This window comes from Melampsora larici-populina (assembly GCF_000204055.1).
Source record: "Melampsora larici-populina 98AG31 unplaced genomic scaffold MELLAscaffold_42, whole genome shotgun sequence".
Lineage (NCBI taxonomy): Eukaryota > Fungi > Basidiomycota > Pucciniomycetes > Pucciniales > Melampsoraceae > Melampsora > Melampsora laricis-populina.
In genome coordinates, this window is record NW_006768806.1 from 92,397 (window position 1) to 109,043 (window position 16,647).

The 16,647-nt window shown below is 43.4% G+C and overlaps 3 protein-coding genes across 3 annotated transcripts; 2 read left to right on the forward strand and 1 right to left on the reverse strand.

Moving 5' to 3' along the window:
• Window positions 1-8,001: 8,001 nt before the first annotated feature.
• Window positions 8,002-11,279, reverse strand: MELLADRAFT_110146 (uncharacterized protein; the record flags this gene model as incomplete). Its single annotated transcript, XM_007414367.1, has 7 exons — window positions 8,002-8,019; window positions 8,072-8,676; window positions 8,750-8,878; window positions 8,944-9,068; window positions 9,135-9,378; window positions 9,445-9,463; window positions 10,155-11,279. The coding sequence occupies 7 exons, from the start codon at window positions 11,277-11,279 to the stop codon at window positions 8,002-8,004; spliced, it is 2,265 nt and encodes a 754-aa protein (XP_007414429.1).
• A 683-nt stretch (window positions 11,280-11,962) lies between these two features.
• MELLADRAFT_110147 (uncharacterized protein) lies at window positions 11,963-14,174 on the forward strand (the record flags this gene model as incomplete). The annotated part of the gene is made up of 7 exons (XM_007414232.1): window positions 11,963-12,115; window positions 12,223-12,672; window positions 12,738-13,094; window positions 13,259-13,311; window positions 13,416-13,863; window positions 13,948-14,095; window positions 14,119-14,174. 7 exons carry the CDS (start codon window positions 11,963-11,965, stop codon window positions 14,172-14,174), a joined length of 1,665 nt encoding a protein of 554 aa, XP_007414294.1.
• Window positions 14,175-15,779: 1,605 nt separating this feature from the next.
• Window positions 15,780-16,412, forward strand: MELLADRAFT_91377 (uncharacterized protein; the record flags this gene model as incomplete). The annotated part of the gene is made up of 3 exons (XM_007414233.1): window positions 15,780-16,043; window positions 16,113-16,265; window positions 16,350-16,412. The coding sequence occupies 3 exons, from the start codon at window positions 15,780-15,782 to the stop codon at window positions 16,410-16,412; spliced, it is 480 nt and encodes a 159-aa protein (XP_007414295.1).
• Between the last annotated feature and the right edge of the window lie 235 nt (window positions 16,413-16,647).

Here is a 16,647-nt window from a genome sequence, read left to right on the forward strand (position 1 = left end):
AAGCGAGAAATCAAGGAACATGTGGAAGAACTTACTTCTAATTGGGCATTTAACTCGGGATCTTGACTGCCAGAACCAGCAGCGGTAGCAATCAGCTTCTGTGCAGCACTCACCTGTTACAGATTCAAACAGATAGCAATCAGTCAATAGTTCAGAGATGCATATCAAAAGAACTATGGGAAAGAAGAAAATAAAGAATTGAATGAGAAAGAGAAAAACTACAAACCCTAGCATTCTTTCGAGCCTTTGTGGTCTCGTCCTCGTGAAGGATCATGACTGTTCCTTTTTTGGTCTTGGACTTTGAAAGCAACTCGACAAAATCAAACCACGCTCTGTGGCCATCAAGCAGCAACTTGGTGCGACCAACCACACCTTTCCAAATTAAAGAAGAAGAAAGATCGCTATTTAAGAGGAGCTGCTGCATCATGGGAGCATGGATGTCACAAAGCTGGGCACAGAGCTTTTTCAAATCATTCAGTGACTTCCCAAAAAGGCAAGCCACGAACTCAATCGATTCACCGTTATTAAAGGTCTTTGAATCGACAAGAGGCGCCTTGTGAACGCCAGAGGACCTACGTCCATTGGACACGTTGCCCGGAAGTGCGGCCGGAACCTTCAACGCATTGTGTGCCTGAAGTTTAAACACCACCGCAATCGTGACCTGGTGTTTTTTGTCGAAAGCTATCCTGGAATCAGATCCCTCACGGAATAAGGGACCTTTGGAGAAAGTAACCAGCGCGTCTGGTCCCTCGTATATGGATAAAGGACGCTCAAACACTGGAAGGAAACTGGTCAGTCTTGATCTATTGCTGCATGATACCAGAACAAGGGACCACTTACACGAGTCAACATGACCTGATAGGGGTTGGCTTGAGTTGCCGTTAGATGGTGGTGAAAGAGTCTGAGACATTTCTGCAGGAAATATAACAAAATCATAAGACAGTCAACATTAAGCTTGACAGGTATCAGATCAAGGGGAAATGAAGCATAAAATATAAAGTAGACTGACTATGTTTGGCTAGAACGTGTTTTAGACTGACTGAAGAGGCAAAAAGAAGTTAGACGAAATCAGACAATGGACTGGTGTTTAGACTACTAATGAGAAGCAAAACCGAGGAAAAGCTGACTAGACTAGTAATAAGTGTTTGGTGACGATTTAAGAAGTTGAAAGTATATCTTGGATTGACCGATGTGGAAAGTGGCTTGAATCAAAACCGGACACTGAGATGAAGGGTCGGCTTTATAGATTTACAGACGGGGGTAGTATTCGCAATATAGGCTTGAAAGAATTCTTGGGCTGAACTACTGGTTTGGTTCCGAGGTCCTTGCAATCAAACTTGTGACACAATGATGATGCCTGAATCGAAGCGGGTGAAAAACCTGGTTGCAGAATTCTTTGTAATCTTCTTGGTTTTAGAATCAAAGCGGATGAAAAACTTGAATCGAATTGATCTATCAAAGTTGAATCAAAGCCAATGATGAAGACGACCAAGATGGTTTTGTCCTAACCATTGAGTCAATTTCGATCTAGAAAGTGCCAAGAGATTATTGTGAATTTGGAATCGAGTTTGAGCTCAATGTTGTTGGAATGGGTTGGATGGAAACGATGGTATGAAGTTCTTGCGTGCACTGTCGTAGACTTTCAATTCTGAATTGAAGCCCAAGAGAAATTGAAAAAGTTGAGTAGAAATCGAATAGTGCTAGCTGGACCTCGAAGTCTATTTCGTATTATTGTGTGGTTTCATTGTGGTGAAGATGAATGGCTGATATCATATTGTGATGATATGCAAACCTTGCGTGTTATGAGATGAATCGAGTCACACAATTCCATACGTCAGAGCCGTCAAGTCATTCAGAGACCGTTGTTGATGTCGAGGGCAGTGTCGTGTTACCGGCTGGAGCAGCTGCTATGTGCTGACTGGAGGTGGAGGTCGAATTGAAAGTGAGAGGTGAGAATGAATGGATTTACGTAAAGACTAACCAGAACCAGAGAATCTGGTGGGAAGAAAATTGACACGACCGCTACAAGGTCGGACCTTGAGTGACCAGGGAAGGCCCGGCCGGACCCAGTTCTTTTTAGAAACCGTCAGTCATGAGCCAAGACAGAGACGGTTTGGCATGATCAACTATAAGGTTTTGAGTCCGATGCCTTATAATTTCAGGTTTTGGACTTGGGGGTAAAATCCACTTGCGACACAATTTGGCTAGAAACTGCCACGAATTCCTTTACCGGCTGTACATGATATCTCCTACAATCCAATTACACTTTCTCAACAACTCGAATTTCACATGTATAGTTTATCATTCAGGTAACAACACTTTCTCAACAACTCGAATTTCACATGTATAGTTTAACATTCAGGTAACAGACAAATCAGAAAAAACATTGAGCGCCTCATAATCCATGTCTTTGGCCTCCAAGCCAAGGAGGACTGACACGTGAGTGAAACTGGAGCTAAGCTCCAGATCCTCACGCACTCTAGGTTTATTGTGCCGCGCTTGTTCTTAGATCTCTAAGAATGAGAGCGGCGGGTTTCGGGTGAAAACCTAGCGCTCATCTATGGCACGCGCCACTCTTGTGAATATCAAGAGAGGTCGCCGTCAGATGAGCTGTGTGCATGAGAGCGGGCAAGGGACCCTTCGAACCCATCTACAGGGAGTGAAGGATCTGATGAGCCGAGAGCCTTGTGAAGGGTCTCGTCGCCCGTTCTCATGGAGACAAGCTCGCGTAGACACACCCAAAAGATCATACAACTATTTTCTACAAAATAGCAAATATGAAATTACAAAGCTGTGATGACCTAGACAATATCTCTGCGTGCAGAGTGATTTAACAAACGAGCCAACGACTTAGTCTGGCGAAGGACATGAGGAGAGTAACGATGAAGGTACAACTTATAAGCCGTAGAGCGCCATCTACCTACCCTCTTCAGGGAAGACTTTGACCGACCGAAATTCGCCATCAAGGATGCGCCGCCAATTCTCAGACTATGACCTGTCCATACCGTTTCGCTGCTCGTCTGATTACGTTTCAGAACTGCCAACACGCAACCTTTTGTCATCGGTTCGCAAACAGAAACACCCCTGAATAACGGATCGTCGTCGCTGCCGTTTGAAGCTTGCAATAGATTCCGAAGAGCCTGAATAGGATCAAGACGATTGGGTTGGCGACGCAGGTGAATGTATTGTAGCTCTCCGAGAGCAGCAGTCTTCGCCAATCGAAGGCATAGAGATGCTGAGGAGAAATCGGCCGAAAACACAACATCACATCGACGAATAAAAATCAAGGGGTGGTCATCATGCTTTGTCAACTCCCCCAATCTAGCTAGACCCCAAAATCCTACTAGAATGATAGCTCGCAACGTTACGTTTGGGAGCGAAGAACCTTGGAGCCGGGTGATAAGCAAATCAACATCCATCAGAGTGAGTCCAGTCCTAACGCGTCTAGTGGTGGGGATTTCGCAGCGCTTAGTCGCCGTCAATAGTATTCTCAGTCTATTCATATCAAGCGTCGGAAAGGTAACATTATGTAGGGTATGCCACATACGCAGGCCTGTAAGGTATCTTTTGGTAGTATTGCTGATAACCCGAGCGTTGTTTTCGTTTTCTCCACACCACAACACAAATTGGTATACGTCGTTGGCGGAAATGGGGAAGGGAAAAAGCGAAGTATTCATAAACTTGAAATATTTGTTTACAGCGGCCGCGTACTGCCGCGTAGTCGAAGCAGCCCAACCGTGTGCCAAGATGGCCGTACTAACACTATCCAATCTTCTAAACACTCCCGGAGCTGATTGGGATAAAGTCGATTTTGCCGAGGACATTATTGGTTGACGGTGATGGAACAACTTGTTTGATTAGTTGCGAAAGGTCAGGTGGGATTTCTATCAAGATTAGATTGTCCATCCCTTTTGATGGTCCCAAGCCCCGTGATAACTTGTCAGCTTTGTTATCAGCTGAAGTTACCCTGACCAGATTTATGTCACAGTCCAAATCAACTAGTAGGTCCTGCAACACTCGCCACTCTTGATTCACCCAGAAGTCGCGAGATTTTCGATTCCAAGCAGCGCCTTCAGTTGTCGTGTTATTGGTCAGGCAGGAAAACTTAAAACCTGCCACGCCAACTGACTCGTTCATTTTTCGTTTCAGCATCAACAAACCTAACCGCACGGCCACCGTCTCGGCCCAGGCAATTGTACGCCTGGGCCGCCCTGAGGGATACTCCCAACCAGGCAACCATTGGAATTGTCCCCAAGACCTTCCGATGATTATTCCGATGCCAAAATCTGTCGAGGCGTCACCCACCCACCCCACGTTCTTTACAACGTGGTCTGGGATCAACTTCGTTGGGTTCAAGTTTTCCAAGTACGATTTCCAGTAACGAACATCCTCTTTTACATCATCAGGGATCACTCTTCTACCCGGCGATTTCCAGGCTGCGACAAAGGCGAATCCTTCCACTAGGTAGCATTTAAGCTGTGGTAAAATTAGCGTAACGTGGCTTAACTTACCATTAAATTTTTGCATCTCTTTCTTCGTGCATGTCGTCCTAATTAAAAATTCATCTACTTCACGACGTCTCTTCTGTAACTTTTTGTCTGGAAACCGTACTGTCTTCTTGACACAATTCCAATGGAAGCCGATGAATTTTTGCTCTTCTGCAAATTCAGAATATTTTGTTACGTTTGTTTTTACTCCCAGACGCTCACTGGCCTCTACGATTTCCAGAATTGTTGTTTTATCTGATTTTAACTTTATCATCAAATTATCGTCGACCCATCTGAAAGCTTCTACTAATTTAAAAATCGCTTTCATTAAGTCTTTCCATCCATCTGCTGGTCCTCCAAACGAGCCACAACCGCCTACTCCACCGAAGGCTATCATGATATCTATCAAGACTTGTCCATTAAAATCCATGATTGCTAAAAACGGCCATTGGGATGGGTGCGTTGGGATTTGCCTGTACGCACCTTCCCAATCGAAAATCCCGATCAGTACATCTTCCTTTAGACGTTTTATAAACAGAGCCACTACTTTGAAATCATCCCATGTGGTTTCGAAGTCTTCCTTATTCACGTAAGAGTTTACTGATCGTATCTGCTTGTCGAACTTCGGGTACGACATATCGTTTATCAGTCTAAAGGACCCATCACCATTTTCAACTGCACCAAGAGGACTTGTACGAAAAAATCCTAATCTTTTGTACACTTCCTCCTTTTCAAAAGGGCCATACATTCTTCCAGCATTAATTTCTTTCTCGAAATTCTTTTCTATCTTTTCTGCTTCGCATGTACTGCTGAATCGTGATTAGGCGGAAAATAATATTTCAGGTCTTTCACCGTATGATAAGGTATTCCTTGGTGAAATCCATTCACAAATCCGTCTAACAAGTATGCGTATTTGTCTAACAAACCATACTTCGTTAATTGTGACCTCCAGACTTCAACATTCATCACGCATTTCACATTCGACGGCCAACCATTCTGTTTGATTGAAATTTCATTCATAATTTCACTACATACGGATACATTTTACAACAAAAAACAAATATGTTATTACATAGATAAATCACATCACTCTATTATGGATAAAGATCACACCCTGAACTACACAGAAATCCAGCATTCAACAAGAAGAATACTTACATCTTATCTTTCGATGTAGACTGTTTTGGGTTTTCGTCTACTCTATTAAAACTGGACCTATCCACTTGTTTTCCTTTATTCATGATTTCTTTTCTATCAATCCTTTGATAAGGTCCAGGTGACAGCTCCTTTCTCAAATTTCTACCCCGATTATTTCTTCTGTTGTTACTTTGATAGTTATCGTTTTTCCTGAAGTTGTTTCTATCGAAAGAATGTTGGTGGTTATTTTCATGAAAGGAATTGTTTCTGCCAAAGGTCGGCGGCGCTAGATGATTGTTGGTATGATCTATTGAATTTTCTATCTTGGTCGAATCATGGTTAATGTCCTTTGCATATCTTCTTCCCGTTATCGGACTAAAATTCTCTCTAGGATTTCCTTTTGCGTACGCTGAGGAAACATAAGTTAGATATGACCCTCTAGTTAGATATGACTCTCTTTGAAACACCCATTCAAGACTTACGATTATCCAAAAGGGTAATCCTACCGTCTTGCAACAATTCTGTTCTAGCTTTCGCCTCATCTAGAAAGTTCTCTCTTTGTACACTTGGATCCCCTGGGGCTCCCTCAATTCGATTGCACAATACATCAGTACGAACCATTATATCATATCTAAAAGCCGTCACCCATCCGTGCCTTAAACTTAAACGTTCTACATATAAGAAGTGTTTTTCCAAACTAATTGGAAAAGGTCAATCAATTATCATCATCTTTATGAGCAATAATTTTACACTCACTCTTTCGCGAATGGTACATGTTTGTACGTTTCTATCAAATACTTCAACATCAGAGTCTTCGCTCTTGTCCAATCCGCGAAAGTCAGCCACCACTCGCTCCTTGCTGGTTGGCCAGTGGGTTTATCCTTCTTCTTTGACGATGTGTTGTTGCCATCTACCATTTGGTCTAATTCGATCCACTTGTCATTAAATATTGACAATTTGAAGTACATGTCTAATTTCTTTAAATGTTTATCCCAGTACGGTGTGAACGCTCTCAATTCAGAAGACGAAACTTGCCCACTCTTGTAGTTCTTCAATGGGTCTGATTGTTTCGAGGTGTTTTCGTAGTTGTTGCTTAATGAGTTTAAGAAATTTTCGACTATCTTTGTGTTACCCATGGCCAAAGCCATTTTCGCTACATCGACTGAAACACCTGTTTCTAAAATTTTAATAAAAATCTATATTAGTCTATGCATATAATATTTTCGTATAACCTCATTGACAATAATCAAATGATTAAGAAAAACCGGAATACATCACAGTATGCATAAACGTTACACTCGGAATATATCACATAGTGGTAAAACTCAAAGATTTTTGAATCGGCTTGAGCATGATCGGAATAGATCACAAATAAAACGTTTCGGAATAAATCACAAAAGGCATGATCGGAATAAATCACGAATAAAACGTTTCGGAATAAATCACGAAAGGTTGAACAATAATATCATACCAATACAAACGTTTCGGAATAAATCACAAAAGGTTGAATTCACGAAAGGATAGAATTCACAAAGCAGAGTGATAATGATCAATGATTAAAGGTTGAAGTTGAAAAACTAACTCTTATCATTTTCCCCAAACTCTATTGAGGAAGACGAGTCTTCAGAATTACTTAGTTTTTCTTCTTCAAACACTATATCATCTTCAAATAGCATATCATTATCTTCGTTTTCATTTTGAACTCGTAATGATTTATTCTTCTTCCTTGATTCTTTCTTATTTCTTATCTCTTCTAGCGCATCTTCTCTTTCAATTCTCAATCGTTCTTCTTCTTCTGTTTCTATCTCGAAAGTTGTTTGTTCTTCTTCTAACGGTGACGTAGGCACTGGAGTGAATTCTGGACTGAGATCTCTGTTTCTTCTACTTGTACGGACCATTTTGATGTAACGATGTAACACTGTTCGAAAAAGAGAGGTCTCTGACCGTGACAAGAGAAAGCCTTCAGAAGCAAGGAGAACGGCTGTGAGAGGAAGATGGAGAGGGAGAGAGCGGAGGAAGTGAATCTACGAAGCTCTCAAAGGGGGAAAGGACTCGTCTCACAGGTCAACCAAGAACTGTGCCTGGTTGATGATCCAATCAGGGCGAAACCTGAACCACCCAACTATCCATCTTACCACCAAGGCCGGACTCTCACAGAGTCTCGACTGCTTCGGGGACTAGGCTTTCTCAGGCGTGACATGGACATGGGTGATTCCTTGTGCCATCGTCACCACCCTACAAACATCCTCCTCTTCCAAATGAATTTCTCCATTGCTTTCATCTAAGTCATCATGAATATTTATAACTACCTCTGGTCCTAGCTCATCCGGTAGTACATCATCAGCATCTTGAATCTCCATCTGATTAGCATCATTGTTCAAATTACTGATAATACCTGGGTTCAATTCGATTGCACGATTTGAATACATATGTTTTATTTTCCGAACCTGATCACACCAAATGATTTTAAGATCACCATCGCCATCTTGAGGTGGTGTGCTTTGAAACACCTCGAGCAGATTTGAATTCCACAGCACTTGCAAATTTAAAACGTGTACAAGCTTCTCATAGATGATCACTTGTGCCGCTGAAATCTTACCTGGTCCACTGAGTGAACTTAGAGCTGGATGTTGGACCAAGCAAAGGTCCATTTGAAGTTCCACCTCATTATTCTGTGATTGAAGTTGAAACAAATAACTATAGAGAGAGTTGTGCAAGTCTATTGCCCACCTCATTACTCTTCTGACTTCCCATCCGATTCGGCGAATTTCTTCACTAGCCCGATCAAAGTAGGCAATTTGTCGCATCCCATACTGTGTGTCACCATCGATTGCCCAAGTTTCCCGTCCGTTGGTGAACAAGCCATCGTTCCAGAATGTGTGATCAAAGTAGATTTTTAACAATTCAGGGTAGGTGATGTTTTCTGGTTGAGATCGATGTGGAGATGTGATTGAATATGTACTTAACATCTTCTGATAATTTTCTAGTTTTGTTTTCAATTTAGCTGCCTGATTGCGAAGTGTCTTGAGTAGAGGTGTCTTGTTGTTGTAGCCTGTAGATAGATGAAGGCATATTGATCTTTAAAAAGAGATTTCCGAGGTATTTGAGGCCAAGAAATCACTCACTGATACTTGAATTTCTCCCATCGCGTCGGCTTATATCCAATGGACGTTTCTGTTCGCAAATTGCCAGAAACTGATCACGGACCTCTTGTTTAGTGAACCAGATCTTCAAGATCTGGTCTTGTTTGTGAGCTAAAGATATACTATCCAAGGTCAATGATAATTTGGTCGAGTGAGTGAGATTCAAAAAAACATACCTTCCAGATTGTTGAGAATCACTTCGGAACCAATCTTTGCACGCTGTTTTTCAATTTTCTTTTTGTAAGTATTATGTTCTCGTAACCTAAGAATCGCTTCTTCAGCATCTTCCGCATCTTGATCCCTTGAGAAATTGTTCTCATTAGTTTTATGTTGTTTATAGTACCAGATGAGCTTTAATTGAACTTACCACACATTCTGAGCCATCTCCTCGTAATATAATAATCGGCCTAGTTCCAATTTTTGTTCTTCTTTTATATGGCACCTCTTCTGTTGAGAATTGCGCTCAACAAGCCACTGTTGACGCAGAAAATCGTGGGTGTATCGGATTGTAGGAAAAAGGGAACTTCGTCTGCTCAATAAGTTGGTAAGAGCTGTTCTAGCTTGACAAGATACTGTTTGAGCATTCCGTAGCCTGCGTAAGAGCCATTTGGCTATGGTGGATCAAATTGAAAGTAAGTTATTGATCAGCATTTGGGTTTTAATATATTCTTACATACCTGTTGACATACATGTGATCTCCACATAAAAACAGGTCCTCCAGTTGATGTTGAGTAGTCGATGAAGACAGGTTGAGATACGGTTGATAGCCACGAGTGCGGACAAGAAAGACCAGAACCTTTCAAGTCCTTCACCATCAGATAATCCCCAAAAGTTGTTGAATCGGGGATTGTACATCACTTGACAGGCCCAGTTGTGCACATAGGCATGAAATACAGATGTGCCGAAACTAAGTCTTTGGCAGAGATTCTCAAGAAAACCTCTCTGAATGTACAAACCTATCAGCGATCTATGTAAAAATCGATAGAATAGCCAAACTTACCTTTTTGATGTGTGCTTTCAATTGACACCCAATATCATACAAAACTCCAACCTGGATTTCGGGCAAATCCGTCAATAAATTCTCCAGGATGCTTAACGGGTAGTACAGCCTATTTGAAGCAAAAGATTAGATGAATATCAACCCAACTGACAAACAATTGAGCGAAGTAACTCACTTTTCGCCAGTTCGGTAGATGTTGGCTAATTTGAGGGGTACATCATGTCGACATGTACATCCAAAGAGGCCCGTATCATCGCTTCTCTTCCACAAGGTAGAGTTTCGAACATTGTTTGCTGCAGTTTGCGAGTCAGCACACGCACTCTGAATGTGCGTCAAATTAGTAATTAATAAATTGGTATAATTTGATGAAATTGATTGAAGACTCACCTTTATATCCTTGACTTGAGTTTCAGTCGAATTCTGTATAATTTCATTCTTCTTCATACACAAGGGCTTAATAAAAATATCAGGATACTCTTCTTCTGTTGGATTATCCTTGCTAGATCGGGTATAGTGACGATGTTGAAAATTACCGTCTAAGGCAATTATAACATCTGGCTCTTGAGGTGAGATCTTTGTTTCATTGATGGCTGGACCAAAACAACGTGCACATTGGTCCGCCAAAAGCTGAGCGTTGGAAAGCTTCAGGCCTTCCTTATAAATCCGTTTAGTGCAGAGAATTATAGCTTGATACATATCAACTGATTGTGTAAATTGCTTTCTCAGATCTCGATCGTGAATAAGAGACTCGTATTTGGTGTTTTTGGGTTTCATATTGGTATTGCTTCTATCGCTTCGTGATTTGAGAAATCTAAATAATGCATTGACAAATCCTGTGCTGGCTACAACAGTCTCGTTCCGCAGGTGATGATGAAATTGTAAGAGTGGGATTGAGAATGCTGTCTTTGGAAATTGAGGTGAGCTCGCGATATACCCGTAGTGTAGGAGCCGTACTGGTCTAGGCATACATGAACAGAATATGATTTCGGCTTGAAAATGAACTTTTGATTGAGCATAGAGGTCGACCGTTTGTTTGACAAGTTTGGTATTGGTACATTGACAAATGATATTGATATCGAGGTAAGAGGCTTGAGAAGTCCAGTTCTTTGTACAATGCTGACATTCAAGGTAGGTTGCGGTCATATCTGATTCTATGGCGGCCCATTTGAGTTTTTCAAGTCGCCGTTCCTCCGCATTCCAGTACTCAAGGCTTTCTTGAGCGAATTTTGTACCAAGAATAGGAATCGAAGGAGGATTGGCTTCAGGTTCGTCACGATGAGGTATAAATTCGGCTGCTGCTGGATCATTGAACAAATTGAAATCATCGTAATTGTGCTGTGGAATTGGCTGGTCATTCGTACCACTTTGGCCAATGCCAAGTGCGTCGGAAATTGATTTAGGAATTACAGGAGGTTTTCGGGGTGGGGTATCTCCTTGTCTTTTGCGTGAGGGTCTTGTCCCAATTCCGGCGAGAACATTAGAGTCACGCTTCGCCTTGCGTGATCGTACCATGGATGGTTGGTTGTAGTGTGGTTAATGCGATGAAGGGATGTGTGGTGAGATGGATGGCAATCGAGAAGGATAAAGGGCTTCGCAACTCAGCTAGGCCGATTGGTGACAGGCCCGTATGAGCAGTTATCGGGTACAAACCCGATGTTACATGCGGCGCTGACCTGTAGGGGGTCTTAAGCAGGATTTGGCTAAGTTGCGGTGGTGAATTTCAAAAAAATTTCTCCGGAGGACTTGTTTGAGGTCGGGTTTAACAAGTCGTCTCTGAGCGCGGGAGCACCAGAGGATCCGGGTTTTGCTCCTGAGAATTTGAGAATTAGAGAATTAGAGAATTGTGAGAAATTGAGAAAATACAGCGCCACCAGGCGCTCCCTGTACTAGCATACTCATAAGCATATTGTTAACCGTCCAAAACCCTACGTTAAGTTAGACCTGCACTATCGCAAGCCTGTCACAACTACACTTTACCGTCACCATTACCTCGTACCTCTGTGTGTCATATAGCACACGAAAACCACCACCTCAATAGACTTGACATCACCTCAATCGACATTGCCATCCCATACCGTTTCAACACGCCCAAAAGGGACATCACGAATTTTTTCACCGAACGACATCCATCAATACAATGATCACCCAATCTAGCCGACATTCCGCGCTTTCCACCAACCACCACATCCTCAATCATGGTTCTGACTCTCGTCCACGAGCATTACCAATTCATTAAGGAAGGATTCTTGCCAGAGCCAAAGGTTGGACACCCAGTTGGCATCCTTTGTCCCGAATGCTCGACCCCTCTACGTTACTTTGCGGCAAGAGAGGATGCGTGGACGATCTATGTAAGTCCCTTTGACCCAGTGACCCACCCTTCAACCGATTGATTGAATTGATTTATATGTTTTGAATGATCTTTCACTCACTTCTATCTCTTTCACACTTCATCTAGTGCCCACAACGTCCCAGAAATGAGCACAACTGGCGCACTTTTCGATGCGACCAATTCAATCACAAACGGGCATTGATCAACGCGGGAGCTCCCCGTCCAATTGTATCTTCTGAGTCTGACTGGGGCCCACGAATATCACCATCCGGGGTCCATCTAGGCCCCAAACCGGCACCCACCACTTCAAAGAGCAACGGCTCTGTTTCTCGAGGAAAGAGAAACGGCTCTACCAATTGCCTAGCTGCACTCCTCAACCCTATTGGCAGCAAGGGTCACCCGTTTTTAGGTCAAAACCCACCCATTCCTCCTATCGAACATCCTCAGGTTGAATCCCAAGCAGGCCCAGTACGAGCCAAAGTCCAGTACCCTTGCCAGCGACCATCACGCGGGCCTGTGGCCCGTAACCACCGCACGACCGGCAACAAAGGTTGCCCTTACCAGTACTGCCAATCGGTAAGTTTCCTCTGATTTACAATTATATATTTTCGAAGCTGACAAGTTTTATACCCTTTTTTCAGTGTTGCCTTGAATACGGTTTAGGGGCATGTTCGAAGCATACTCGTGCCTCTGGTTCCCACTCCGCCACGGCGCCTAAAGAAACGCTCCCTACTCGTCATCCACCATCGTTCCCCGCGGGTAGCACGTCATCCGCTGCTAGCACATCGGCTCAACCAACCCCTGCAATAGGACGAGCACGGTCTGGTGGTCGCATTCACCAATGGGCCCAATCACCTAACACCATGGGACGCGAGCTGAGCACGACAATGGTTGCAAACATGCAGAACGACCGCCGCGAGCGATATGAGGCAGTTGAACGTCAGATAGCCAACAAATACGATGAGGCAAAAGTGGTAACGATCCTCCTATGGCTCGATGTGGGTAACCAGGTTTCAAAGTCTCAGCAATTGGTTTCAATACTGACCACCACCATACGAGCAGGCAGACCAACCCAAGGTTATTTCGGCGCACTTCGACCAATGGCCCAAGGCCAGGCTTGACGAATCCAGCCTGCTTATGGACGCTTGCACGCAGACAATAGGACCTACGTGGAATTGAGCCCTTTTGTTCTGGGATGACCAGATCAACTCATGGGTAAGTAGATCAGCTTTATTCATTGTTATCTATTCAATTTGATCTTAATGGCTGATATTGCGGTCATGGTATCAGCATGAAACCATCGTCTCTTTCCCTCACAGGTACCCCAAATACGTCAAAGTCGTCGTTGTAAGGTCGGCACTTGTGGATCCTCGCACTCCAGGCTTGCCACAATCCAAGGGCAGGCCAAGATCTACCGCCGTGGTCAAGAATCCACTTGAAGAGACCTCCACCTCGAAAGCGCCCTCCACCTCGACCTCAAAAGCGCCCTCCACCTCGAATTCCTCACTGCGAGCCAGTTCTCCGCCTTTTTTGCGAGCGACTTCTCAACCTCCACGAGCCAGCTCTCCCCCATCATCGGATGATGATGAAGTGGTTGTGGTTAAATTGTATCTGACTCACAGCGCAGATGCCAAACGGTCCAGCTCACCTGACGAGATTGAGGTAGTCAAGAATACGATTGTCACCAGTTCAGTGAAAGTCAAAAGTGAACCGTCAGAGGAGCTCCCAGATTTTGACCCATTCAACGAGACACCCCGGGAAGATCACGTGAGTACACACACACACACTACTGACATGACATGCACGTTCATGCAAGATAACCACTGATCATGCCTGAACGTAACATCTTAGATATCGGGTGACGTCACTGGAACAACTCCGGCTTCTACTTCTACCGCTTCTCCAGTTTTGACAAACCCTGGGCAAGTATTGAAGAGAAAGTGGCCCGGGAGGCCTTCGAAGGTGCTTGTTTCCACGCTCCTTGCGTGGTACAAGGAATGTGAGACTCACCCTCCTGTACAGGCATGGAAGGAGGTTTGGGGCAACGAGTGGGTATTCGTGCAGTCCACTGTGTATAGGCACAGGGCGTGGATTGAAAAAGTCGGTTACGACCGTTTTCGACGGCAGTACACACTACGCCAGATCACTAATTTACCGCTGAGTTTATAAAATTGAAACTGTAGAAAATTCCAACGGAAGCAGCCCAGAAGAAACGGGAGAAGCGGGCCAGAAGAATAAAACGGTGCTGTCCCCTCATTTTGCATATATTTGCATATTTTTGCCATGATGTTTGAAGTCTCCCCAAACCAAAATGCTCACAGGGGATATTATGTCAGAAACTCAAATTTGGTCCAAAACTAGCAATATTTGGGCAAAAACCTTCAAGCACAAAAATATGAGTATTTTTGTTCAATCATCTGAACACTTGCAATTTATGGAAGTCGCATGATGGCTCTACAAGGTTTATTAACGTGCTGAAGCCATTGTGGTAATGACTTCTATGCTTATATATGGTTCCTGCTGTGTACGTCTCTTGATATATCTCACCCATTCTTGGAGACACACAGCTTTTTTGTGCACAAAAACTGTAGAGCCAGAATGTGGCATTCAGAATGTCAAGACACTACAAGTGTTGGAGCAAAATTGATGATTTTGTTGGTGTTGCAAGGTCACTGTCTCTCTACCTGCCAGTTTTGGACCAAATCTGGGTTTCTGACATTATTTGCATTGTGGTTGTAAAAATATGAAAAAATATGCCAGATGATTGGAATGCACCAAAGGGCCCAACCAATATTTGTTCATATTTTTCTGACCCCTCCCAGCTTTTCCACAATTGTCTATGTCTGCTCAATTTTCTAAACTCAGCGGTAAATTTTCAATTTGGCGTAGTGACAGCAAGTGTCCCCGTGCAACTGTAGGTGAAGCCCAAATTCAGTACAAGGTTGAGTTTGCATCACTTTCCAACGGAAGCAGCCCAGAAGAAACGGGAGAAGCGGGCCAGAAGAATAAAACAAAAGACAAAGGGTCTTAATCGAGTAATTTTTAATTTTTGGATTAGTTACTCGAATTATTATGTTGAAGTAAAACCTTGTCATTAGTAGTCTAAACGGTGCATGGTCGGTTGAAATTGCAAGCAACCACAGTTGACTGGAAAAAATTGAACCACTTTTCCAGTTTGCGACGTCCAGACTTGAATCTACATTTTGAAACAATTGCCACAGATACAAAAGTGGAAGGAATGGGACCCTTCCGTGGCCAGGACCCTGAATACACACTTTCCTGCCTAACTTCGCATGAGCCTGAATCCGTGCAGGCAACCTGGTCTCATGAAAGTATGATATGAAGATCTATATCTATACCCTCTCGACTAACAGCAACCAGCAGCATCCCAGCATACCTCGATACATTTCAATTGATAGCCATGCCTCCACTGACTGCCAAGATATCTGCCATTCTTACTGCGACGAGCGATGTATGCGAATCTCATTATAATACTCCAATGTTCAGAACGGTTTACCTTTGATCTGACTTTTTTTTTCCCACCATTCTTTTACTAGGCCACGCTATTGCGTCTGCGCTTGCCTGACGGCGGTTCTGCTTGGCACAAAACCGAAACCGAGTTAATATTGAAAGATGATTGAGGCGAGCCCTTGGTCTGCCCCCTCAAAGCCTACGGATTGCTTATGGCCGACGACGTGCTCATACGTGGTCATACGTATCACATACATGGCCCGGTGGGGGTAGACCCTGAAGGCGGCGCTTTCATCAAGCACAGTTACATCACCCAAAGTTTGGTGGCAACCGTGCCACCTCAACATGCCGACCTAGCTGCGAAAGCCTGGATCTGTTCAACCGGCAAGGTTATCAGAGTCGCTTGGGACAATGTTAATGAAGATGGTGAATGGCACCTGACTGTTAAAGCGGAACATCATACCTTTGAACCGGATGTAAGTTATATAAACTCTTTTTTTTTGTCTTTCATTAGCCGCCTGCTTAATAACTCTGCTGTTACTTAGGAGAGACGAGAATTACATTTTGCGATCACATATCGCTTTGGTCATTTTTCTCCTGAGCTTTCTGAGATGGAGGACATTGAAGTCAACACGTTGATGACTTTTGAAGGGCTGGTGACTTCTCAAGACCAGCAGACTGATGAACTCGTTGTTCAAGTGCGTTTCGACTTCCCCTTTGCTCTGCTAATTCGATTTAATTTTTCTCACAATGTTTCTTTCCGAACATTCTCAGGTTCTTAGCCATGGTTTCGTCGTGGTTCCCTAGATGCCAGGAATCCAAAGCTGCAAGAACGTTGTAAATAACATTTGTCAAATGTTATCAGATCAATTGTATATACTTCCCCGTGAATACATTTCACATTACATCCATTTAAAGGGTTGCAATTGTATATCAACCTTCACGGTCTTGACCCACATATGCGATTTTGCCCAACATAAACCAATGAGGCTCACTACCGGTGGTTATGTTATACGTTGTTTCATAAGTTCGAGAGGGTCAGTGGTCAGATTGAGGATTGAAGGGGTAAAGCCAGACATG